The following is a 26,985-nucleotide window of genomic DNA, read 5'->3' on the forward strand; positions in this document are numbered from 1 at the left end:
CAGCAGCAGCAGGCGAAGGCAGTTAAACTGATGAGAAGTGTGGCTGAGCGGAGCAGTGGGGGGGGGAGGTGCAGGGCAAATTAAGACATGGAGTCCTTTTCCACCAGTGAAGTGACTTCAAACTCCTTAGCCAGCCTCAGCAAGCAGGGATCAAAATGCAACAACTGTTCCAGTCTGTGTAATAAAATCTAATCAGACTTGACTTATGAAGGATTTTAGGATTTTGAGCCACACTGCACGATCATCTACTGAGATTAGATTATGAAAACAAAACAGAAGAAAAACAACTTTTCTCCAGTAAGAACAGAGCAAATAGCATCCTATAGTAGTTTCAGGACCGACTCACATCAGTGTGATGAATTATGTGGAAAAGAAACGCTGGTTTTCTTTCCATCCCACGAGTATGATCCGAAGTGTGCCCTGTGTGGGATTTTTGTACTGGTAAGATCCTGCAGGTATCTGGTGAAGACTTGCAGCATCTCTGCTCTGTCAAAAAACCCTTTTCTCTTCCCAGTCCCTGCTAAACATCCCACCATCGCTCCAGCCTGCAGCTTTAGATCATTTGATGCTGCATGATTGTGAGCATCAAAACTCTCCTCATCAACCCACAAAGGACAACTTGATGGAACAAAACCTGACTGAAAGTCATTTATATATGAAACCCTCAAAAGAAATCTTTAATTTTCCAGTAATTGCCTGAGGGAAACTTAAAAAAAAGGATCATTTTAACTCAATAAAACCTCATTCAGGGTGTTGCTGCTCTTCTGGGAAGTATAGAAAGTCATGGTGCTTGTTCTGCGTTTGCAGAAGTAATTCATCACAGTTCTGTAGTAGCTGATGCAGGACATGACGTTCTCACTTCCACCGATGTCCTGGTGATCAAACGATCAATCATTTAAAAACTTTAACATAAAAAAAAAGACGACAAAGTTAGAAAAGCCAATTATGTTTTTAATTGAAAGACCAGCCCTCACACACACATACACACACACTTCTTCCCTTTTTGTTTCGCTTGTTCATCCAGCAGAGTATCAAATTCAAGTGTAACAGTTATTCCAGCATTTCAGAGTATTTATAACAATATCAGAACTTATAAAAAATAAAACATTTTTTAGTATCATAAGTAAATTACAATGTGATTGACATGACAAACAGCAGATAGACTACACTAGTGGCTACATTAAACACAGAAAGAAAAATGTTCCTGAAATATGTATTATTCAAGGAAATATTTCATATATACAGGAAAAAAAAACAAACAAACAAACAAAAACAGCAAGTAAAATCATGAAATGAGTTGTTGCAAAAGTACAGATAGTTTAAGACTCTTCCAGTGAGCTCAAAAGGTTTGGAGAGAGAAGGACACGACACATCGTTTTACTTACAAATTTACCGGAGAAAAAAACCTCTAAAATCATAATTTATATGCAAATATTGGGGATATTAACCTGTTTATAATCTGAAGTTTTACACAAGTTTTATGTTAAATCAGTAATGTCACATGCACAGTACTAATTAAAGTTTGGACTGCTGTACAGGCATATTAAATAAGTACAGGTGCCCAAATATTTGACCTTCCTCTGGAAACCCTTGATATGTTTATGGATACTAAGTACTCATTTACTTGATTTATAAAAAAACAAACAAACAAAAAAAAAAACCAAACAAAAAAACATAATTGAACCATAAACATTATTAGTATTTGACCAAATATTTAGAAAAGAAATGTATCTTTGCATTAATAAAGTCAAGTTAATGAAAATATCTAAAGCCAATTAACATTTAGCATTAACATTTAAATATCTTTAACACAGTGAAACTGTAAATCAGCAGTCTTTTACAAACAGTGTTTGGATCAACATTTAACAACTAGAAACATCAAGTCAATACTTTTCAATTGTCTTTCATTCAGTTTAGCTCTTTAAATTCTGCTTTTCAGACATAGTACATGAAAGAAAGTAGTACATACACATGAATACATCACATTTTCATTTCAAGAATTATTAGTTAGTTTTTACTGTTATTCAAGTTTTTCTTCTAGAACATATGGAGAATCTCAAATGGTCATTTCATCCTTTCACGTCGCTGCATGCAGCATTTATTTTAACGTTAGATAGCATGAACACTAATGACTGTGGTGGAAAATACTCTGGTCTTGAGAAGTTGTTCCCCAACATGACTCTGTTATCTGGAAAGGAGGACATCTTAATGTTTCAATTTCAGTGAATTGGGCTTTTAATTTCACCTGAGTTTAAAAGTACAACTTCAGGGAAAAAAAAGAAGCAAGGGGAGGGAGAGGATGTAGTGGTTATTAAAGAGTACCATAATTGCGTCCATAGTGCCATTCCAGTCACAAAGTCCTTGTCTCATGACTGAGGTTGAGATGTGTGTGTCCTCTTGTGCAGTAAATGCATCAGCTGTGACAGATCAGGCCCTGAAACTCCAGCTTCTTTGGAAAGGCTGGAAAGGTTTCTTGAGGTTGAAAAGCATGAGATGAGGCTTGAGGCGTGGAGTTTTATCTGGAATGACAGCAGCTTTGCTTTCCTCAGTGGGAAACCTATTATGGTAGACCTCTGGGTAGGATTTCTGAAACTGAGGATGGAAGGGGAGGAGAGTATTATAACTAATACTACAGTAGACCTATACCATAAACATATCTGGGAGAATTTTATATAATGTACAGACAGTCAGCAAATATAACAATATACATTTCTGGACCAAAAGCATAAAAAATACTGTAAATTAATAATCTACATCAATACTAGTTAAAATCCACACTTTAGTGTAGTTGAAACAGTACATACATTTCTAATTTAAAAAAGTTTTTTTGCATAGAAAGATTAGCTAAAACCTGAGCATCCAGTCCACTAGAAGCCAAAGCAAAACAAGGTCAGCGTCTGTGTGCTTACTGCGTCTCTCTCTCATATATATATATATATATTATATATATATATATTTATTAATTAAATGAATAAATAAAATGGGGTTCAAAAGACTTGGTATAATTATATTTTAAAAATATATTATTAATCCAGCATTCATGCAGTCAAGCTTGTTTCTTTGTCAGATTTCACCTTTCTGTACTTTCTGTACTTGTGTATGTATGTGTGTATATATTATATATATATATTTTTTTTTTAGATAAAAATACTTTTAGGTTTTAAGAACTTACCATTAAACTTAACCTCTATACAGTGTGGATTTTATGACAGCTGTACATGACTAAATCTGTCTTTTGAGTCGATTTATCAGGGGTCTTTACCTGAACTAAAATTCATCCACTCTGGCAAAAACTCTGCAGAATTTACAATGTAGTTCATCAGCTAAAACAAATGTTAACTAAACTGTTTGACGCTTTGCCTGCAGAGAAGCTTAGCAGCCATATTAAAACTAGAAAAGCACAGAGCGCAGACCTCCGCCAAGCAGCTCACAATTCCTTCCAGTTTACTCCCAAATGCAATCTAGTTAAGACCAAGCCTAGACCCATTCTCTGAAAAAACCCTAAAGTCCACCCAGTAGATTTTGCGTAAAGTTGCTGACAAACACACAGATAAATGCAGGCAGACCTCAGGTTGTGTAACCATGGGAACCCTGCCTCTCTCCCACTAATTGCTGGGATAGGCTCTAGTTTCTCTGCAACTGAACTGGTATAAGCAGAGTAGAAAAAGGACAGAATATTTCATGTTAAGTGAAGCGTGCAATAAATTCTGCGTTACAGATCAACATTGCTGTTTGGCCAAATTTCCTATTTTCCTTTGTTTTCATGGATCTCTTTTTTAGCATCATTTGTCTTCTGGCTTTCAGTCATATCCTTCATTATTCATTGAAAATACAAATTATTTGCCTTAACAAACCAATTGCAGCTGACCTGCTGTGCCATTGCATTTAGCAGCACTACGGCCATACATTAGTGTCCTTTACAGCATCTCATCCGGTACATTTAGCATCCAGCTCTGCTGAAAACAACTTGAATTGCTTTTTTTTGGGCAGATTTTTATTAAACCCTTACAATGGAGATGCAAACAGATCCTTCACAAATACCATCTGAATGCTCACAACTTTTGTTTGATAGTAATATGAACTTTGCAAAAAGCCTACCTGTTTGAGCCTTTTCCTTTTGTCTTTAACAGGAAGTTCTTTATCTGCAATCAGACCTTCCAGCAGCTGCTGCAGAGGGGTCTGCGTACCTATTACCTTCTGCTCCTCGGACTCCACCCTGTTGATCTGTTTAAAAAAGGCTGGCGATGCGCTGAAATCTGTATCTGAACCTGCATATTTGATCTGATGGAAGACAGAGAAAAAAAGTGCATTAATGCAGACACTGTATCAGCACTAACAGAATCCAGAGAATTAATTATAAGTGTTTTTAACTATGCAGACAGAGGTTTTAGCAACTCAGCTTGAGTTTAAATATAAAACTCTGAAAGCTCACACAACAACAAACAACCACTTGCTGATGGTTTTCACTCTCTTCGTATTGGAGTGTGTTAATCTAATTTATCCTGCTTTGTGCTGTGGTGGCAGCTGCTCCATCAATCATGAATGAGAGTTCCTACCCTGCATTTTCCCACTTTTTTCCACCACTCAATAAAACATCAATAAAAATCATTCTACCTCTGGTTTGTCAGAGACACAAAGTACTGCGAGGTGCTTTAAGGATTCTGTTCAGGTTTTACTTCGTTTGGGTTTTCAACATGTTTTTAATATAAATTGCAAACATTCAGCTGAGCTCTACAGACGTAGTTGCATTTACAGCACATGGACTGCAACTGTGAGCATCTTCTAAGAAACCAGCAGAAGGAATATCTTAGAGGAATTTCTATATTCTCCTCTAGAAGTCACACACTGCTGAGTTTTGGAGAGTAATTTGACACTTTTACCAGCCAATCCAAGTGTTGCTTCAGTATTATAACAAACTTCTCAGACCTTAGTGTGTGAATCAGTGACGTCTTATCAACAAAAACTGTTTACTTGATGTAACCCGAGTTCTAAGGGAAGGAGTTGTTTTGAGGATGACTGTGCAAGATTTGTCATCACGCGCACGCACACACGCGCCTCAGTGACTCATGAAAAGAGCAGGTCTGCAATTGACTTTTTCCTTTGCCTCGGTACAAACTTTGATAATCACACACACTTCTGTTGTCTCGCAAACACAGGAGACACTTTTCTTTATCCTGTAAAGTTGCTGTCCTTCTTACCAATTCCCTCTGATGAAATGTGCTGGAAAAATCCCCGATAAACCAGTAGCAAAGCAGCAGTATGAATGAAACCACCCACGTGTGAAGGAGAAAACCATGAACTTTTCATGGCTTGGAGCCTTTAAAGCTGCCGTTAAAGCTCTCCTACTCTGGGGAGCTGGACATATTTTTACTTTGTGTGGAGGTTTTTATTCAAAGAACATGAAGAGAGAGCGAGAGAGACAGAGGGGGTGAGAGAAGCCAGAAATTAACCAGATATCTTTGCACAGGTGAGACTCGTATGCACCGACATGCAGGCCTGCTTGACTCGGCGGCCACAGCAGGAAACAGAGACGCTCCGATTCCAAAACACTCTGAAACAGTGTGACTTCTTCATCTGCATCAAAACTTTATACTTCACGGCTACTGAACATTTTTTGAACATACAGCTAAACCTCTAAGTCTTAAATATGCCACATGGAGGTTCCGCATTATTTGTGTCAAGGCTGTAGCTAGCAGCTGATGCAACAGAATAAAGGCAGCTATAATTTAAAAAAACAAAACAAACAAAAAGCTTGGATCAAATATAGAGAACAGAGGTGTAACGTCACCATGGTGTTGTCCGCCGTTTTGGGGTCACCTGACACTGTCTGAAACATGCTGCATGGAAACATAATTACTGCGATAAACTCACGAGAGAAGAAGAGTCATTAGGATGCAGAAAAACATTAATAACTCAGATCCTTACAAGCTGCTGAAAAACACGACTTTCAGGTTTTGATGTCTTTCCACCTGTTACAGTGTCAGACATCAATGTTTACATGGTGTCTGGTGGAAGTTCCCACACCTGTCAGGAATTTTCTGATCATTAAATATTCATGCAATAATTTTAAAGCCAGATGGAAGAAGACCTGCAAGTCTAAAAACTGTCTGCTGCAACTACAACATCCATTCATTCATCATCCTAACAGCATAGTCCGATGAAGGGTCGCGGGGAAGCTGGAGCCTATCCCAGCAGTTTTTGGGCGAAAGGCAGGGTACACCCTGGACAGCTCGCCAGTCCATCGCTGGCAACTACAACATCATACTGAACATATGTTAACTGAACATTTCTTATTCTGATATTATGATTCTCAAATCAAATATATTATCTGTTCATCTGTGCAGGTTCATTTCTAATGAATGAATATAATCTGGGTGTTATAAAAACAATTGGCATTTGCAGCAATACAGACACATTATGTAACTTTCTGACCTTAAAACTTTGTATTCAGAACTTGTTTTATGACACAGTGACACCTATCATGTCCATTTCTGGAGAGGCTCTGAAACCGCAATATACAACTTTTTCATCCGGGATGCTGCGTGACGTTGCAGCAGACACTCGCTTCACACTAGAAAACACACTGGCTGTTTTGAACACGCAACATGGCTGAGTCAGCAAAGAAACAAGAAGATTAAAAGAGAGAAAGGCACAAACAAGAGTCGTCGTGAGATGGTCTTTTGCTGGCTGAAGAGAGCTAACAGGTCAGGTAGGATCCGAGATGCATGGTGAGTTAGCCGACTATGGGAGGCGGGAAAATGGCAAAAGTTCTGTAGTGTGTTATTAAAGAATTAATTTAATACATCTTTAAGCAAAAACAGCAGTAAAAAAGATATATGGAAGTTTGTTCACCTATTACAAATATATAATATATTTGGTCCATTTTATATTATTTATTTATATATATATATATATATATATATATATATATGCAGATACACACATATATATGTGTGTGTGTGTGTTCTCGTCTGCACACAGGACTATCACCAAACTGTCTTTCATATCCAAACCTCGGTCATCCAGAAGCACATAACCTGGAAAGGTTTCTGCATTCCTCCACTGTTCTCTGCTGATGTGTTTATCACTGCACTGCGTCTGAGACAGAAACAATCTGGTGGTTCATTTGCTTCTTGAGTGTTGATGACAAAGCTGCAGCTGCAGGCGAGTACATAACTCGGTTAGATGATGATAAGATGAAATATTCGCCAGAAGTTTTCAATAAGACCGAGATTAAGAAGACGGGAGCCACTGGTGACTCGCTGTAAACAGAGCCTGCCTGCCCCCTCCTTAGAACAGCGAATCAGTCCCACGCTTCTGTGGCGGTGACAACGACACAAATTCTCTGTAGACCCCCTTTCCCACACCTTCCCTGATATCAGTTCATCATCTCGTTGCATCGAAGACGCACTGACCTGAGCTCTTTTGAGGTGGGACAGATGCTCGTCAACCTGGCGGCGTAGTTTGGCGTTCACTTGGAAGATGGCGTTGTGGTGCTCCATCATGAAGGTCACCAATTTGGTAGCAAGCAACTCGTCCAGGTCCATGTCGTCTGCCGAGCCCAGAACGCAGTGCGAGAACGTCTGCACCATCTAAGACAAGACCCCAGTGGGAGACGGACAGGAAGACAGCTCTAGTAACACTCATCAATGGCCACAACGGTGTGAAACATTTTGTAAAATGGACCCCATTTTAAATACTGATTTTTGTCCTTTACAGGCTTCTGTAGCAGGCAGAACTTTCAGCTTGGGTCTCATTGTTACATACAAAACTTTGTGGACAACGAAATGGAGTGAACACAAACTGCGCCAAAGGCTAAAATGGACCTTCCATGCTTATAAATAATATAATATTATTATATATAATTTATGCTGGAACACAGCTGCTCATGAAAATGGGATTGTCTTGAGGTGGAACGCAAACATGACCCCTCCTGAAATATTCCTTCTGATTTCACAACTGCAAGTCAGAAATTGTATTTTAACATTTTTCCACCCCTAAATTTTCTGTGGTTTTATTTGTGGCTTTTGCTAAAGAACTTATTCTCCCAGGTGTCACGATCCTACGGAGAGCAGGTCTGGAGTTGTTCAGGCGGGAACGTTGGCAGTGACCGTGAAGTTCATCCTTCGGGAATACATTTTCATTAATAACCTTTTCCTTAATCTGCAGCAGGCGGAATGTGTTGGGATGGGCAGAAAGGTGAAAAACACTCAAGGTTTCAAGAACCAAACAGAACAAGATAACTTTCTAACTCCCAGCTTCAGTCTGACCTGTCAGCAGGCGGACACATTCCTCCTCACATAAACTTTAATGACAGGATTTCTCTTTCATTCACGCATATAAATGAATTTATCTATTCTATTATCTATTCAGCGATTCTCTGATGAGCTTTAACTTTCCTCCAACCTTTTAAAACTGTATTACTATGACCAGTAAGGAAGCACATTGGAGGCCTTGTTCGTGCATCATTTCAAATCGTGTTGTCATTCCTCCCAAACATGAGAATACAGGGACAATGACAGCTACATGCAGAGCTGTCACAGCAGGTGTAAGAGCTGAGTCAGGTAAGCTAAAAGGGAAGAGGAAGCCCCACAGGAAGCATTTTGTCTATCAGGATATTTATGTATCAGATACATGATCAAACTGTGACAGCAGTGTGTGTTGTGACCATTTTCCACCTCAACGTGTGGGATAACTGCAGATGAATAAATTCTACAGCTAATTATCATACAAACCTTTCTTAAATGCACAAAGTGAGAAAAGCTTCTTAAAGGTAGAGTATGTAAGATTTTCAATATTAAAAAAAAAAAAAAAATTAAGAAAATAAATACAATCATAATTAGAAAGTTTTTTAAACATGTAGGTTCCAGTCTGTCCATATTTGATGTGTTATTAAATTACAAGTTTAATTAATGACAAAAACCCTTCTTAAATGTTTGCCTACCAGTAAAAAAAGTGCTTTTTGTCATTTGTTATTAATTAAACTTGTAATTTAATGACACATCAAATATGGACAGACTGGAACCTCCATGTTCAAAAAACTATCTAATTATGATTGGAGTTATTTTATAAGTTGTTTTTTTTTTTTTTTTAAATATTGAAAATCTTACATACTCCACCTTTAAAATGATTTTTATAGCTGACTAAGCTCAGTGAATCGTCTGCAGGACTTGTTTTCGTCCCATTTTAAGTACAAAGTTTGTTTATCAGTTAATCAGCTTCGTGCTGGGATGTGCAACGTTACCTAAACTACTGGATTCAGCAAACCGCACAAGCAGGAAAATGGATTGAGTGAATAAACCAGTAATGGGTACCAGTGTGCGCGTAGCAATGGTGTCATTAAGTGGAGGCAGCTGGGGATTCTGGCAGACACGGGCCATGAGACGCAGTAAGAGCTGGAGGCGTCTTCGGTTGGGTGGTGGCAGCAGGAGGCAGCTGACTTGAAGTGCCTCGGTGGCGACATCCTGCTCCTGCAGCAGACCTGCGACGATTTAAAGAGAGAAGAGTTCTGCTGTCTGAGGGCAAAGCACCAGACAGAGGACTAAACCAACATCAGCAAAATGTTTATCTGTGGCGCTGTCCAAATATTGTAGAGGGTTCACAATTTGTTGCACTTACTGAGAATGTTGACAAAGACCTCATACAGATGGAAAGTCAGCAGCGGCTCTTTGAGTCTCTGGAAATAATCTGCTACTGTCCTCAGAACATCTCTTTCGAAACCAGGGTACACCGGATGTCTGCTTTCGTTGCCATTAGGCCCTGCGGGAAAAGTCAGAGGAAGGTTTATTGCTCATCACAAGGACAAGCAAATAACAAATATACAGAGTAACTGCTGGACTGGATGATAGTGGAGGACAACCAAAGGGTAAAGCATGGAAAACTATTCCTGAATTACTACAAATGATTACTTAAAGATAAAATTACATCCAAAGGTTTGCTTCAAACAATTTTAGAAGTTTAATGCAAAGTTCAGACAAAAAGATCATGAGTGTTGGTGGATCTCTGCAAAGCTCAGATTCCACTGAGCTTCTCCTAAAATACAAAGCTGGCTTAACATATCTGTCCAGGGCTTCTTTACATGATCTGTGTCAGCTCACCCTATAAATGCAGATCTTGCCAAGCCTCTCTATATGGCACTGGTTATTGATTTGGTCAACGTTAACAGCAGATGACCAATCACAAATGGATATTAATAATATGCTAAATAAGTAAAACAGTTAAAGCAGGAGGAAACATTTAAAATAAAAGGGACTGAATTTAATAGTAAGTCAGTAAACATCACTACCACACCATTAAAGCTTTATTTGTCATTGTGTATTTTATTCAATGAGTGCATTGGTGCTGCATTCTAAACAAGCAAGATTCAGTATTAATTCAAGGTTAAATTTTGTTTGCAGCTGATGGCGAACTAGAGAATTACTCTGATAGCACAGACCCGAGTTAAGAAGCTCGTTTCCAGCCGCATTGTGATTTCCAGCCGATAAAATAGTCCTACATTCATTTTATATGGATACACTATTAGATTTCTATGTTCACTGACAATTAATCCAGTGTCTTTGCTGTATTACATGTTTATATCTTCATCTGTTCTCTCTTGCAGTGATGAAAATTCCAAAGTTCTCCTATTTTCTTTTCATTTTAGGGATATTCATTTTATAATATCCAGAATTTTGCTATGATCCAGATCCAAATATACTTTTGAAATCTTGTAAAATTGTGTTTTTTCAAATAATATTTGACTTAATTTCATAAGCATTAAAAAATAGGTACAAATATGAATTTAGAGCCATAATTTCATATAGTTTAGCAAATCTGATCTACTGCTGTTGATAACAGAAATCCTGAGCTGAACCTTGAAGTTGCCTCGATAAACCACTAATCCTGCTTCACAGTATCGTCCCCCAGGAGCCTTCAAGTCCAGATGAGTTCACACTATAGAAGTGCATTGCAGGGAGTCACACATCACAGCATTTTTCCTTCAACTTTAACTAAGACCCATCTGACTGGTTTTCATCAAGCTGTTCCAGCTGTCTAGCAGGCGTGTCTTTGCCATCACTAATGTTACACTAGGATACAAGAGAACTGAGCTTGTCCACAGCTATTTTGTAACTCCTCACTTACAAACTCCTTCCTCCTCTACTGTCCAGAATATTAAGCAAGCTACATATTAGGTCAGAGACAGACTTTACCCTCAACATTTCCGATGCTGTCAAAATCAGGCTCTATAGTGTGCAAACTAGACTTTACAAAGTCCTACAGATGTTTTACTTCATTGCATTTTTGTCTTTACAGATGTTGAAGCGGTCCTCAAGAAAACACTGATTTCTTTTCATCTTGTGACAAGGATTTGAGTCAGCAGAACATAAACAAAACAAATACTCACAGTTAGCAAGGCATTTCATTGCTGACACCACCCAATAAGGCATGTCATCTGGAAAAGCACAGAAAATACATTGTCTTTTTAAGTTACTAAAAACAAGGCAAACTTTCCCTTCAGCTATGAAACAACACAACTTACCCGCTTTGTTCTCCAACACAACAACGCCTGTTTTATTTACACTGAAGACGTTGTGAACAATGTGTTTGCCGTTCACATGTGCTGGGTTTAAAACACCATCCAAAGTCTTCAAGCCCAGAACTCTCTGTAAACTGAAACAGCAGAGTATGAAAGGTAAAGAAAAGCAACAGGCTGCGTGAGTTACTGAAGTGTATTATACGTCACAGAAAATAAAAACATACTGTGCAACGGTCATCGACTTCCAGATGTGGTCCACTTGTTTGGGAGTTACTTCTTTCCTGCGTATGAGCTTGCATTCGTGGACGTCTCCAATAGCAACGCTGTGTCTTTTATTCCATAAATCTGAAGTCTGAATGAAAAGACATGAAATTAATTCATGAACAATTCATAAAAACGATCATATGTTGACTTATTAAACCCTGCGTGTTTCTTTTACCAAAATGCACAACTTTGCAACAGCTGACACCATTTCTCCTTCCCTTATCATTAAGTTGAACAAAATATCGACCATCTCCTTCAAGATAAGATCGTTTCTCAGTGCCACATTAAAAACATTCCCCCCGTAAGTTGGACTGCTGTATGTAACATTTTCCCTGTAATTTCTCCACACCCTGTATAACTTTGCGAGCATAATCACATAATAAGCGGCGGCAGCCAGTAATTGAAATAGCAAAATTACAAATTATCTCAAGAGTCATTTGCCCTCTTTAAATTTGCATATGTATGCCTAGTTATAACAAAAGCCCAGGAAAGGTTGGCACTCCATTGTTTCCTTCTTACCATGACAGCAGACTTGATGGGTGCAACATTTTCCTGCTGAGGCAGCTCCTCATAATCATCCCAGCGGATGAGTCTGGGCAGGTCACTGCTGTCTTTTAACAGAGGTCGTGTTGGAAGAGATTTGAGAGGACTCAATGAGGGAAACCTGGTGAGAAAGACAGCTCTTAGTTCAGCTGAACTGTCGAGATTGATTTAATGCTTTCTGGTGTGAGAAGGATTGCAAACCAAAACCACAGTACTGTTGATAATATTAACACATTTCAAAGAAATAGATAAAGATTGAGATTTTATTACCTGTACAGTTGACCGTTGTCTTCAAAGTCCTCTGTTCCATGGCGTCCTTTAAGGTCTTCTATCACGTGGGCCTTGAGGAACTTCCTGAGTAGCTGCAGAGTTTGGTAGCGAGTAACCTCAGGTCCAAAGTTGTAGTTGTGTCTCAGCAGCTCGTGCAGATAATCCACCGCCTCTGATGCTGTGAAGCTGCTGTCATAGCAGCGGAAGTGCGCCCAGTGCCTTCGTAATGGCATGCCTTCGCGAAAAAGTTGAATGGTTTCATTCCACTGCATTAGAGACAGACAGACACATAGGGCTTGAAAAAGGAAATATTATGATAATGACATAGTAAAGGAGGATAAACCAAAATGTCACAGCTACCACAATTAGTCGGTGTTTACTTGCAATCAGCTCAGCATCTTCAAAGGTTTGTAGCTATCCCTATAAAAAGTATTTGCAGATGCATGTTAAAGCTTTGCTGGATCTAATCCGCTCTGTCAGAACTGTGATGCTTTGTAATGGATTTCACTGCTGGAGGAGAAGTCACACCGAGTCTAAGACGATGAAAATAGCAGGTGATAAGGTGGCATTCGGGTTGTTCCAATGAAATGATGAAAACAGCTCCACATGGTTTTTTCATATTGAATATTGTAAGAACAGTAGGCAGTAATTTATTTCAAGTTTGGGGATTTTTTGCTACATGAACTGGTTTGAATCTTGACTTGACCTCAGTAGAGTATGTACTGGGCATGCTCAAAACTAATAATACTAATAATAAAATTTGGGACTGCTAAATCCACTGTTGTGCCTTTTTTGTCTTCCCATTGTTCAGTTCAGCTAACATCTAAATTAACATGTGTTTTCCAGCCACACAAATTCAAAACCAAATGGATTAAATCAAAATACAATTACAGTCTGGCGCAGAGCTCATATGGTTTACTGCAAGCTGTGCAAATATAAATGATAACAAAAACGTATTTAACTGGATTATTAACAGTAGATACAAGAAAAAAAAGTTAAAATCCAAGGCTTGCTTGCAAATAATAGTGGGATTTTTTGTGCCAAGGAGAATAAATGTTATGTGTAATAATATCAACAGTAATACCATTGATTTTATAAATATGTTGAAAGTAGTTTTAAACTTGAATGTCCTGAAATATGCTGATTAATTAAGTGCAATGTAGAGAAAAATATCCAAATAGAAATAGACAAGTAGTTACGATAAAGCCCTTTTGTAATATGAAGCAAATCCGATTGTTTTCCATATGAATAGTATCTATTCTTTAAAAAGAAAGTTTTCCAACTTTCTAAAAACTTGCGATTCTCATCTCAATGACGTACTGTTTCCCTTTGAAACAATCTAAACTATTTATTTTGTCTGTCTACATTCAATAAAGCATACTGAACACGTAAACTTAAGTTTAATTGAAGTGGTCAATGTATGACTCAGTAACAGGGATTTGAACGTAACCAATGCTAAACTAATACTGTTAATAGTAAAGTTAAGCTTTTTAAGTCACAGTTGTTGAATTACCGACTCACCAGCTTCGTCGCCCGGTACGGACCAGGTCCGATAACTTTACCTTCCATTGTGCGACGAAAAACTTACATTAAGCGTGGGAAAACATGGAGCTATGAACTTTTAATGTTTGCACAGGAATGCAGGAGAAGCGTGTCTGTGACCACTGAGTAGAGACGTTGCTGCCAACTTTGAATATCGTGCGTCACGTCATTCCGACGATCTGATTTGACAGCGGTCTGATCACGTGATCTGGAGTGATTCTCTTTGGAGTCAGACCAGAATACAGTATAATAATTCAAGATTACTTGAATAATTCCGTCCATTACTTAAAAAGTAATGGACGGATTTTCATTCAATTTTCAGGACTTGTTGGAAACGTGAAAGGGAATAACTGATTTAATTTTGGTTGTGACCAGGATCACTGTTTGGATCCAGGAACTTTTTTAAAGGCCAAGAAGGAGGTTTGTGCTCTCTGTTTTTCTGAGTAACTTTTGAATTGCACAATTTAAATACAATACTTTATTTTCAGACTTTGTAGCCTACAACTGTATCTCTATATTGATAAATTCATAAATTTAAAAAAAAGAAAGATACAACCGTATTTTGTTCAACATACGGTTACAATAACCGGCGAAATACTGAAAGCAGATTGTGTACGATTATGTTTCACAGGTTGAATAATATTTTTTTTACACCAGATAAAAATAGATAGATAAATCCAAATGCATCTACAAACAATCAAGCATGTCAATGTCATATTCATTCATACATTTATTTATATTGTAGCTACCTTATGTCTTTGTTAAATAGCACAATAAAAAATATTTTTTAATGTTTGACAGTCACCTGTATCACAACAATATATCTGTCCTTTGTAACAAACCAAACTGTTTGTTACAAAGGGCTGTAAAAAATCAGGTAAAAATGGATGAAGTTATTGTTGTGGTTGGGCCCACACCTTACAAATAAATGCATTGGAGGCGCATAGGAGACCCATTCAAGATGGCGGCACGATGAGATGTCAGCTCGTATGTACAGCGTGATACCATGCAGCGTCTATGTATATATAATATCTATGGTTACAAGAACCAAATGAGTGTTTAAAACTTTATTAAACCAGTTTTCTTAAATTGTAGTATTTTTTTACCTTTATGCTACTAAAATTAAATTTTCTGACATTATGACATTACAGTCATGTACATTATACATCACTGGAAAGGCTGATTAGTCACATTTTACAATGAAGTATAGCTTGTAAAGGATGTTTTGTGGAATGAGCTACAAAGCTAAACGTGCATAGTTCCCTCCTAAAAACATTTGAATGGTTAGGTTACAATTATAGACATATGACTGAGATTTGTAACATTTGCTTAACTGTACATCAACCATGACACCCTCCACTGATGCTGATGCTAATATTGTGACAAAGAGGTCCAACGGTTTTATCTGGTAATTGCACTTCTTGTTTCTTTCAGTCAGCTGCTGCAATGCGACAAGGGATGTCTGTTCAGCAGGGTCAGGGCAAAGCTGCTTAGAATACCCACTGGCTGAGACAGATAGCTAAGTGGCACCTTGAAATGAACTCCAACTGTGAAAATAGTCCATTAAAATTTATGAGAAAAACCAGCTCCGAAAGAATTTGAACAATTACAACTGGAATAGCTTGAATAAAGATGCTGCAGTAAGGCATTGTAATTCACTCTTCATTCAAAGTCATTTGTAATCTTTATTTTTGTCTTTCTACTCATTATATATTCAAGACAGGCATTGTCAAGCACAGTGTAAGAAAGTACAAGTACAATTAAAGAAAGTCTGGGTATAAGTGACAGCTAAAGGACAACAAAGAGCGATGTTTGTAACAGCCCTGACCACCACAGAGATTACAAAGTTTAGAACCTTTTCTGGTCATTAGGTGTCTGTGGGTAGGAGAGGGGTTTTAATTCTCAAACCACAGCTGAGTCCACTGGAGGTGTCACGGGCCTAATTACCTGAAAAATATCTGCAAATTTTGCCAAAATTATAACTGAGGACACCCCACTCTTGTTCTTTTAAACCTTCTTTAAATCTATCTGATAAATGTCTGTCCTTATCTTGTCTTACTTTTCTGCTTTAACTTGTCATGAAAAGGTTGCAGTAGTAATGAGAAGAGGCAGAGTTACAATATTGAAGGCTTCCCTAACAAGACGAGGAACAAAGGTAGCAATCAGTAGAAATCAGTCGAGGCAAGGTTGGTCATTATACAACCTACAACATACAAAGCATGCATACATATAGAGGAAAAAAAAAACATTGTAGGCGAGAGCAAAACGATATTGAAAAATATTTCACAGACATTCTTTGATTAAGGCTTGAGCATATTATCACTTCTTAGTGCAGGCTGAAGGATAAAGTATTCAAAATGCAACTTCAAGCCAAGTGGTCTGACATACATATGGGGAAAAGGGTAAAGCTTAATTATGCTAAATTTATGCCAGTCAGTATAAAGAGGTTGATAACAGCAGGAGGGTTGATTTTATTATTTATTATACCTGTTATGATGTGGTTGTTTGTGTTTTTTCCTTGGTTCAGGTTTCCTGTTTTATTTTGTAGTATTTCCTGTTTGGTTCCCTTGTTTGTTGTTTAGCTTTATTGATTTCCTGTTCATTGAGTTCGCCTGGTCTTGTTTCAGTTCATTCCGTTCACCTGTTTCTTGTTTGGTTCCCCAGTGTATTTATACCCCTCAGTTTCATTCTTTGGTTGCTAGATCATTTTGTTGCTCTACCTTGTTATGGTTAGTCCCTTGAGTGTTGGAATAAACCTTCTGGAATCATCATCTCTGTTTTCCTCATCTCTGCGTTTGCATCCACATCTCCACTGCCACCATAACAATACCTTTATGTAAATAGCTTAAAAATAGTCTCATTGAGATCAAGAATAAAATGCATCCTGGTCAAGAGGCAATCAGAATGTCTTTAAATACAGTTTCAAAGGACGAAGTACTTGAATTAACAACCAATGCACTTTTAAATTTATACAACTGAGAAATTTTAAAGTGCAATAAATGAAGTCATGAAGTTGGCAAATACAGACTTAAAAAACAAGGTGAAAAACATTTAAAAACACGTAGTAAGGTTCTTGCTATCTGGTACCTAATAAAGAAAGAAATGACAAAATGTTCAATATATGATCCCATCTATGCCAATAATGGAGGAGATACAGCTTGTGTATTTAACTCTTAAAGGATCCGTGCATGTCTTCCATGTGTCATTAAAGCTAATCTGTTACGTCAATTTATTATCACTTTTAACACCATACAGAAGCTACACACCTATTAGCATTTCAGAGGAAATTTAATCTATCTAATAATCTTGCAGTATGTATCTGCCTTCATTTCAGCAACATAGTCTGTCACGTTATCGTTCAATGATTTCCTTAAATGACCAAGTTCTTCATCCTGTGTGCTTGAGCCCGTTTTTCTCTGCAACCTCACTCGTGAACAAGACCCCAAATTATTTAAACTCCTCCACTTGAGGACCTCACTCACAACCCGGAGAGGGCAAGCCACCCTATTCTGGTTGAGGACCATGGTCTGAGATTTGGAGGTGCTGATTCTCATCTCAGCCGTTTCACCCTCGGCTCCGAATCGCTCAAGTGAGAGCTGAAGATCATGGCCAGATGACGCCAACAGGACCAGGTCATCCGCAAAAAGCAGAGACCCAATAGCAGAGACCTAGAAATTCTATCCATAAAAGTTATGAACAGAATCGGTGATAAAGGGCAACCTTGGCGGAGTCCAACCCTCACCGAAAACGAATCCGACTTACTGCTGACAATGCAGACTAAGCTCTGACACCTGTCATACAGGGCTCGTAAAAGGGGGTTCGGTACCCCATACTTCAGGAGTACCCCCTACAGGAGCCCGCGGGGGACATGGTCGGATTGAGGTCTTCGAAATATTCTCTCCACTGACACACAACGTCCCAAGTTCAGGTCAGCAGCTCCCCATCTCTACTATACACAGCGTTGACGGAGTACTGCTTCCCCCTCCTGAGTCGCCGGATGGTAGACCAGAATCACCTCAAAGCCATCCGGAAATTGTTCTCTATGGCCTCGCTGAACTCCTCCCATGCCCGAGATTTCATCCCATCCCGCTTAGCCCGTCGGTACCTATCAGCTGCCTCCAGAGTCCCACAGGCCAAGAAGGCCTGATAGGACTCCTTCTTCTTGAATGCTTGACGGCATCCATCACTGCAGATGTCCACCAACATTTTCCGGGATTACCACCATGACAGGCACCAATGACATTACGGCCATAGGTCCGGCTGGCTGCCTCAACAAAAGAGGCATGGAACTCAGCCCATTCAGACTCAATGTCCCCTACTTCACTCGGGACATGGTTGAGGCTCTGCTGAAGGTGGGAGTTGAAACTTGTTCTGACAGGGAACTCTGCCAGATGTTTCCAGCAGACCCTCACGACATGTTTGATCCTGCCAGGCCTGACCGCCTTCCTCCCTCACCATCTGAGCCTACTCACCACCAGGTGGTGATCACTACCTGGTGAGCAAAACACTCGCAAAAGAAAAATTGGTTGCTATGTTACTGCAGTGGACTGACAACCTGTTCATGGTGTAATTTGCCTCTCAAAAAATAGGAGGAAGGATGGATGAATGGATGGATGAATGGACAGATGGATGGACGAATGGATGCTGTTTCATTTCTTGAACAACTGTTTCATGATTTAGGTGTAGAATGACAATGGATTTGTGGTCAGACTGAAGCTAAAAGTTGATGCATGAGTCTGAAGCTCAAACAGTAAATGAAGCTTTCTCAAATGGAGTTAGCTTTTTAGACACATTTTATTGTATAACATTGTCTAAATGCATGAGTAATGAGTGAAAAAAGTATCCATTTTTGGCTTCTACAACTGCTCAGAAACATGGGATGGAATTGAAGTTTGCATTTACTAACCTCCATTCAAATATTCTGCGAGTAGCAAGCCTCAGGTGACACTGGTGCTATGTAAGTGTCACTCCCTTTCTACCTTTCTCTTGATAGAGGATGTTTCCTTCTTAACCTAACTTTCCACCACACTTCTCACATCTTCATCTATTTAACATGGTAGTCTTCAGAAAATAAATGAGGAGTTAAAAGATGACAAAAGTAGTGCCAAGGCATCCTGTTCTGGGCATGCAGTATTAACATCCTCTAGAAAGTGAAACAAGGAACCTAAAGTCCATAATCTCTCCCCAATAATACCTGATCTCTGTACTGTACATAGCTCCTTCACTAATGGATGTCTTTATTTCTAATTACATGTTTACATAAATAACTTCTATTTGTTTAAACTATACTCACATTGCTGTTATTACCCCTTCACCTCATGAAAATCTATTATGGCTCCTATGCATATTTTAATGAATGCTGTTCTTCTCACATCTTTGCATTTTTTTTTAGAACTAGGGTCTGTTTTGTAAAGCCTTTTTTGTCTTTTAAGCTAGGCCACCAGGGCATTTGAACAAATAGATTGCATTGCTAAGCAGACAGTAGTACCTTTTATTTGCACTGCTTCCATTTTATTGATGTAGATAATGTGCACTGGTTGAAATGACTTTGGGTACATCAGATACAAATCAAAACAATTTGTTTTTCTCATACAGATCAAATTATCTTTCTAAACTATGACTTAAGGTGATGGAGTGTTTGTGTAATACTGATTTTTCTCTCAATACAAAGGCCAAAATATGTGTTTGAAATAAGACAGTCCTCTTGAGTGATTGTCCCTTTATTTCCTGATACAATTCTCTCAGAAACCAATTTTCATATATGCATGATAAACATGGAAATAAAAATTCAAAGTAACTTGCATTTCTGCAATTGTTATTACCCCATTATGCTGAGTATAAAAGCTTGTTTGCGTTTTCACAGAGAGCTGGATTAGAAAATCAATAGCATGTCATGTCTGAGGTAAATGTGAAAATGGTGCAAAGTGGAAGTAAAAACATCAGGAAGGCACCATCCATCCATCCATCCATCCATCCCTTTTCTGACACTGATCCAGGGTGGTGTCACAGGGGCATCGACGACCAGACTTTTCTCTCACCAGTCACATCTACCACCTCACCCTTAGGGATTCCGAAGTGTTCCCAGGCTAGTTCAGAGACATAAGCCCTCCAGCGGGTCCTGGATCTTCAGGGGGGTCTCCCCCTGCATGGGCATGCCTGGAACAGAAAGCTTCTGATTTCACTTCCAATATCACGCCTAACTAATATGACAAAATAATGAACACCTATACCCACTACAAGCAAACTGGTTTTAAACAACTTCCAAGATACCAAATCTTTATTAGAAATAGTAACTTACTACAGGCACTAATCATGACATAAGATGAACACTCCGTTGAATAAAAAGTAGTTATAATTGGTTACCTTTATTATTATCAATATTTAGAATGAGAATTGGATTTTTCCTGGAAAAGATTACTTGGATAAATTTTGGATGGACTAACTCTATGAAATAATTGGTAATACAAATGTCAACTCAAATAATTGTCTGCTACCAGGAAAATGACCAAGCAATAAGCTATTTGCAGCGTGATATCCAAATTTATAAATTTTGGACATTTCATGGGTGTTCATATCTCTAAAAAGGGCTTTTCTATCACATAAGGCTCATAAATGTGCTTATATTTGGCAACCAGAGGCACAGAGCAAATTTGAATCTGCATCAACATAAATAATAAAGCTGAGTTTTTTTCCTTTAAAAAAACAAAACAAAAAAAAACAAGTTAAAAAAAGCTAAAGGCATTGTTCAAAACTCTGTGCACAGCTTCATAAGGTCAACAAAGCAAGACAACTTTTAATTGCGTTTCTATCGAGCAGCCATCAACACTGCTTTCCTTACTCTAATACCTGCAGCTTTTTAGTGTGACTGACAGCTGTTGGAGGAAGCAGAAGGACCATTAAAACCAGAGCCGTGCTGTTGTGGCACAGCATGCACTTTTCTTGAAGTGCTCCTGTGGAGTGAGACTGCATGGACCAAAGATAGCATGGTATCACCAAGGGGACCTTTTGACATGAAATGAAAATGAAAATCAGTATAATGCCTTCAACCAGCTCCTGGTCTCAGCTGCTCCTAGTATTTTAAGGTCATGGCATCTTTGGCGGTCTGTTTTGAATTCAACAGGTCAATTTGAAAGAAAAAAATCTCAAATACCACATGTCAGTATGAAAAGAAAAAGAAATAAATACAAGAATCCTGCCATTTGATCTCTTGCTGTGATGTGATAACAAAAAATCTGGAGAGCTGATTAGATGTAGATCTCTTCTTAGAAATACAATTAAAACAAGAAGTGCAAGAAGAATAATTTCTTTAAAGACTGTAAAGCTCCCAACTTGCCCAGATTTAAAATGAAGGTTACCTCTGGTTAAAAAAATTGCCTGTTTTTCAATTAAATATGAACTCTGTACATCACACAAGCATTTTCCTCCCTAAAGTGTGAAATACTATTGCTCACAGCATTCGCTTTGGTTCAAAGAAAAACCAAGCAGTGTGACTGAGTGGTCCAATGTCCTTTTAGAGGGGATTAAAACAGCAAATGCAAAGGTCAGTTAAACCCTGCTATCCACAGCCTGGTCCAAATAAATAATCCCTGTGCTTTGTTAGATGGTATTTATCCCACCTCATTATATATTGTTCTGGTTAAATTAGTTGTCTAGAAATAAACCTAGAAATAAACCACACCAGTATTGCAAAAGGACTTGTTTTTAAACCTGTGGTCTTGTAACCTTTAGTTTGAGATGACAGGGCAAATTGAGTGTAAAGACAAATCAATTCAGGCTGAAAGATCACAGCTAAGCATACAGGTTTATTTTAAGTATGGCTCATAATTAAACACTCGCAACCCCTGCCATATCAATAAGCCTGTAAAATGTCTGCACCCTGTCTCCCTTTTAATGAGTTACGAGGCTTGTTAAAGATGGTAGGACATGAAAATATAGTTTGTTTTGTTTTTAAAAACTCTTTACAGAGCTGGAACCCTTTTGGTATCAGACACCAGCCTCATGAATAAGGTTTACTGTCCAAAGAGGATCCTTTGATATTTTGGTTTGCAAATGAAATGTTACAAACTGCAGTAAATTCTGCTCCGTTGAACGCAACTAAAACATGTTTCAGCATCTTTGACTTTTATTAGAAACATTAAGTGAGACTTGTCACAAGATTTATAATTACAATAGTTAAAAGACATATAAGTTATTAATGTAGACAAGTGTAGTGGGGAAGGTTTCACCTTTCCTCTTCCTTCCATCAGGTGTGAGCCATTAGGGTGATCGCAGGGAGCTTTATTGTTTGGTCAGGCTTGATCCATTCGGCTTCAGGTTAGCAGTGAATGTAGCTAGTTCTACATAGTGACTAATAATCTGCAAGTGTTACCATTTGCTTGTGAACAACTGGTGTTTCTGGTTTCTGGGTTACACTAGCTCCATTCTCCTGCAGCGTGGCAGTCTGCAGACTGTGGCCTGAACTGAGCAGCCAAATCAAGTGAGCTGATCCTAGCAGCATCTTATCTGGCTGCAAACCTCTGTCTACATTTCTGTGGGGTGGGCTGTGCTTCCAATTGATGGTAAGTAATTTATTGACTAAATGAGTAATCAACATGTGCTTTTCTTTAGGCACATTGGTGAGCTGTGCTCCACAGTGTGCCGTTGCTCCAGGGTCCTGGAAGCTCTGCTGTGGTAACCATTGGATCCAGTCTGCTTCATTCTGTTGGATAATTTATCTCAGCTGCTACTGTTCCAGTCTGGCAACTGACTGTTCCTGCTACCTCTCATTTGCATGGTTGGGCTCATTCCATTTGACCTCCAGGCACCTCTGCCCATCTTCCATCTGAAACTAGTGGTGTGGTGTGTGTGGGTTTGTTTTTTTTTAGTCTTTTTAAAGTAATTTTTAAGATATTTCTTTTGTTAAACAAAATTGTATTTGATTGTGAACCCACATTTGTTGTCTAAGTGGCATCATTGAACCTATGGTCTCTTCTTAATTTACTGGCGGGAAATTACCCATTTGGTGTTTTGTGAGTTAACACACTTTCCCCTCCCCTTGCCAAACAAGTGACAGGAAAAGAGGCGTACATCAGTTTATGAACCATAATAAATGGATCAGCCAGATAATAAGCATCTAATACACTGTTGTAAATATAACACTGACCCATAAAGGTGCAACCTTTTAGGGGTGCTAATGGGATGAGGAAGCAGATTCTTTGGGTCATGTGGTTTATAATGTGGAGCTTCTGTGAAACTTGTTTGGGATCAGACTTTGTGTCCTGTAGATGTCTAATAAGACTCGGATTTGGGGATTTTGGAGGATGGTTTCAGTGCTTCTGGCTTTTTGTGTTTTAAAGCTTCTATGAACTATTTGCTTTGATGGACGCATTGTTCTGCTGGAGGAAGCTGCTGTTCATGAGAATACAGGGGCGTTGGGTTTGGTCTACTTAGGTGGGTGTTTCTTTTTAAAGTTAGCATTAGGAGGTGACCTAAACTATTCTGTCCCATAACAACTGTCGATGTTGTTGTTGGAGGAGATCAGTGTGTCTTCAGGCCAACAACATTCCCAAACTTAAAATGGATTCAGAAGGAGTCATCATTCCCAACCTCTCACAGACAGAATCATTCATGGCATGCTAAACTGTATACAGGACATTTATTTCTGATGTCTTATAAACGGAACAGCGAAGATAAGACAAGGAAACTAAAAATGTAGTTATGTAGTCTTTGAAGATAAAGTAAATGTAAAATATATTTCTGCATTTTGGGAAGATTATACTTTGTGGCTGGACTGTATCTCTTTACAGATAAGTAAGGTCTTCAGTGGCCTGGAGCAGCTTTGAGTGCAGACGTTTCATGCTGGGTTTCTTTCCAGATTTTTGGCCCAATAGCTACTGGCTGTGGCTGATATGGTATCTATGATGAGAGCTTGTTGAACTACTCTTAGTGGGTTCTATCAGTAGACACAGAGCAGAGGCAGCTCTTAGTTTAAGACAAGAGAAATTTTCTTCCATTAGTCGGTTTATCTTCCACACTGATAACATGATATGCTCTCCACATATAAAGCGAAAAAAGACTGATTAGAAATGCCCAGCAGCTTTACTAATCAGTCTTACCTGAACCTCTTTGATCCACTTCTTCCCATGTTGCCAACTCCAAACTAAACCATAGCACTGCTGGCTGAGTTTATTTCTTCTTTAGGGGAAACATCTCAGGCACAGTGGGAATATGTATCTTTTGTCTATCGTAACGCTTCTACTGCACTTAAAAACAACTAAAATAGTTCCTGTAGAATGGTTTAAAAGTTCATTATTGTATTAAAAGATACACCATACAAAAGGAATGAAATAAAATAAACATAAAATGGCAAAGGCTGATTATGTTTTATTATGTACACTAAATAATATCAAAATTGTGAAGAATCTGAACACATCTGTGTACAAATGCACAATGGAAAATGAATGATCTACAGACTCTTGGGCAGTACGGTACTATTGAAAACTGATTCTGGAAATCTCTGCAAGGGCTCAGAAATCCTTTAGTTTGTCTATGAAAATATTAAAAACAACTTCAGGTCAGAGCTTTGGTGAATGAAAATTTCCAACAAGACAGTACCATTGCGGTCCAGACATTTTCCTGAAAACATCTGGGGTGACCACAGCACACAGCTAAGAAGCCCAAAGACTGCTGAACATAGATTCATTCATTCATTCATTCATATTCCTAACCACTTAATCCAATCCAGGGTCGGGGAAGCTGGAGCCTATCCCAGCAGCCTTTGGGTAAAAGGCAGGGTATACCCTGGACAGCTCGCCAGTCCAGCGCAGGGACTGCTGAACTATATATCAGAATAAGACTTTCCAAAAGTTCCGGCAACTCATCTTCTCAGTTTTTAGATGTTTACTGCAACACAGTGTTAAAAATGGCATGTTCCCAGATTTACTAAAGAGGTGTTCATCCATCAAACTTAAAACAGACTCATATTTTTCATGAAATAGAAAATGTCTGTCATCAGTTGATATATAAAACCATGTTGCTGTGATTTATGTTCTACTATAAATACAATACTTGTTCATGAGATTTTGGTGATCACCAACTGATCACCACCTGGTGGTGAGTTGGCTCAGGTGGTGGGGGAGGAGGCCAGTCAGATCTGGCAGACCCAAACGTGTTGTGAGGGTCTGCTGGGAACGTCTGGCAGAGTCCCCTGTCAGAGCGAGCTTCAACTCCCACCTCCAGCAGAGCTTCAACCATGTCCCGAGTGAGGCGGGGGACATTGAGTCCGAATGGGCTGTGTTCCATGCCTCTATTGCTGAGGCGGCCGGCCGGAGCTGTGGCTGTAAGGTCGTTGGTGCCTGTTGGTGGCGGTAATCCCAGGACTCGTTGGTGGACACCAACAGTGAGGGATGCCGTCAAGCTGAAGAAGGAGTCCTATCGGGCCTTCTTGGCCTGTGGGACTCCGGAGGCAGCTGATGGGTACCGGCGGCGTAAGCAGCATGCGGCTTCGGCTGTTGCCGAGGCAAAAACTCGGGCATGGGAGGAGTTCGGCGAGGCCATGGAGAAAGACTTCCGGACGGCTTCGAGGAGATTCTGGTCCACCATCCGGCGGCTCAGGAGGGGGAAGCAGTGCTCCATCAATAGTGTGTACAGTGGAGGTGGGGAGCTGCTGACCTCAACTCGGGACGTAGTGGGTCGGTGGAGGGAATACTTCGAAGACCTCCTCAGTCCTACCAACACGTCTTCCGATGAGGAAGCAGAGCTGGTGGACTCAGGGGGGGACTCTCCTATCTCTGGGGCTGAAGTCGCTGAGGTGGTCAAAAAGCTCCTTGGCGGCAAGGCCCCGGGGGTGGATGAGATCCGCCCAGAGTTCCTTAAGGCTCTGGATGCTGTGGGGCTGTCCTGGCTGACACGCCTCTGCAGCATTGCGTGGACATCAGGGGCAGTACCGCTGGATTGGCAGACTGGGGTGGTGATTCCCCTTTTTAAGAAGGGGGACCGGAGGGTGTGTTCCAATTACAGGGGAATCACACTCCTCAGCCTCCCTGGTAAGGTCTATTCAGGGGTCCTGGAGAGGAGGGTCCGCCGGATAGTCGAATCCCGGATTGAGGAGGAGCAGTGTGGTTTTCGTCCTGGTCGCAGAACAGTGGACCAGCTCTATACCCTCTTTGGGGTCCTGGAGGGGGCATGGGAGTTTGCCCAACCAGTCTACAGGTGTTTTGTGGATCTGGAGAAGGCATTCGACCGTGTCCCCCAGGGGCTCCTGTGGGGGGTACTCCAGGAGTATGGGGTACCGGACCCCCTTGTAAGGGCTGTCTGGTCCCTGTACGACAGGTGTCAGAGCTTGGTCCGCATTGCCGGTAGTAAGTCGGATTCGTTTCCGGTTAGGGTTTGACTCCGCCAAGGCTGCCCCTTATCACCGATTCTGTTCATAACTTATATGGACAGAATTTCTAGGCGCAGCCGAGGTGTTGAGGGGATCCGACTTGGTGGCCTCAGGATTGGGTCCCTGCTTTTTGCGGATGACGTGGTCCTGTTGGCTTCATCTGGTCGTGATCTCCAGCTCTCGCTTGAGCGATTCGCGGCCGAGTGTGAAGCGGCTGGGATGAGAATCAGCACCTCCAAATCTGAGACCATGGTCCTAAGCCGGAATAGGGTGGATTGCCCTCTCCGGGTCAGGAGTGAGGTCCTGCCTCAAGTGGAGGAGTTTAAATATCTCAGGGTCTTGTTCACTAGTGAGGGAAGGATGGAGCGCGAGATCGACAGACGGATCGGTGCGGCGTCTGCAGTAATGCGGGCTCTGCGCTGGTCTGTCGTGGTGAAGAAGGAGCTGAGCCAGAAGGCGAAGCTCTCGATTTACCAGTCGATCTACGTTC

General features: G+C 39.8%; 1 protein-coding gene across 1 annotated transcript; it reads right to left on the reverse strand.

The window, feature by feature from the left end:
• Window positions 1–2,427: 2,427 nt before the first annotated feature.
• LOC306755544 (DEP domain-containing protein 1B-like) lies at window positions 2,428–14,250 on the reverse strand (the record flags this gene model as incomplete). The annotated part of the gene is made up of 11 exons (XM_079239959.1): window positions 14,114–14,250; window positions 12,593–12,858; window positions 12,299–12,443; window positions 11,740–11,867; window positions 11,519–11,649; window positions 11,384–11,431; window positions 9,619–9,759; window positions 9,315–9,481; window positions 7,416–7,592; window positions 4,099–4,281; window positions 2,428–2,592 (listed from the first exon to the last, which is right to left on the reverse strand). Exons 1-11 carry the CDS (start codon window positions 14,159–14,161, stop codon window positions 2,428–2,430), a joined length of 1,599 nt encoding a protein of 532 aa, XP_079096085.1. The 5' UTR covers window positions 14,162–14,250.
• Window positions 14,251–26,985: the final 12,735 nt, after the last annotated feature.

This window comes from Telmatherina bonti (assembly GCF_933228915.1).
Source record: "Telmatherina bonti genome assembly, chromosome: 5".
Lineage (NCBI taxonomy): Eukaryota > Metazoa > Chordata > Actinopteri > Atheriniformes > Telmatherinidae > Telmatherina > Telmatherina bonti.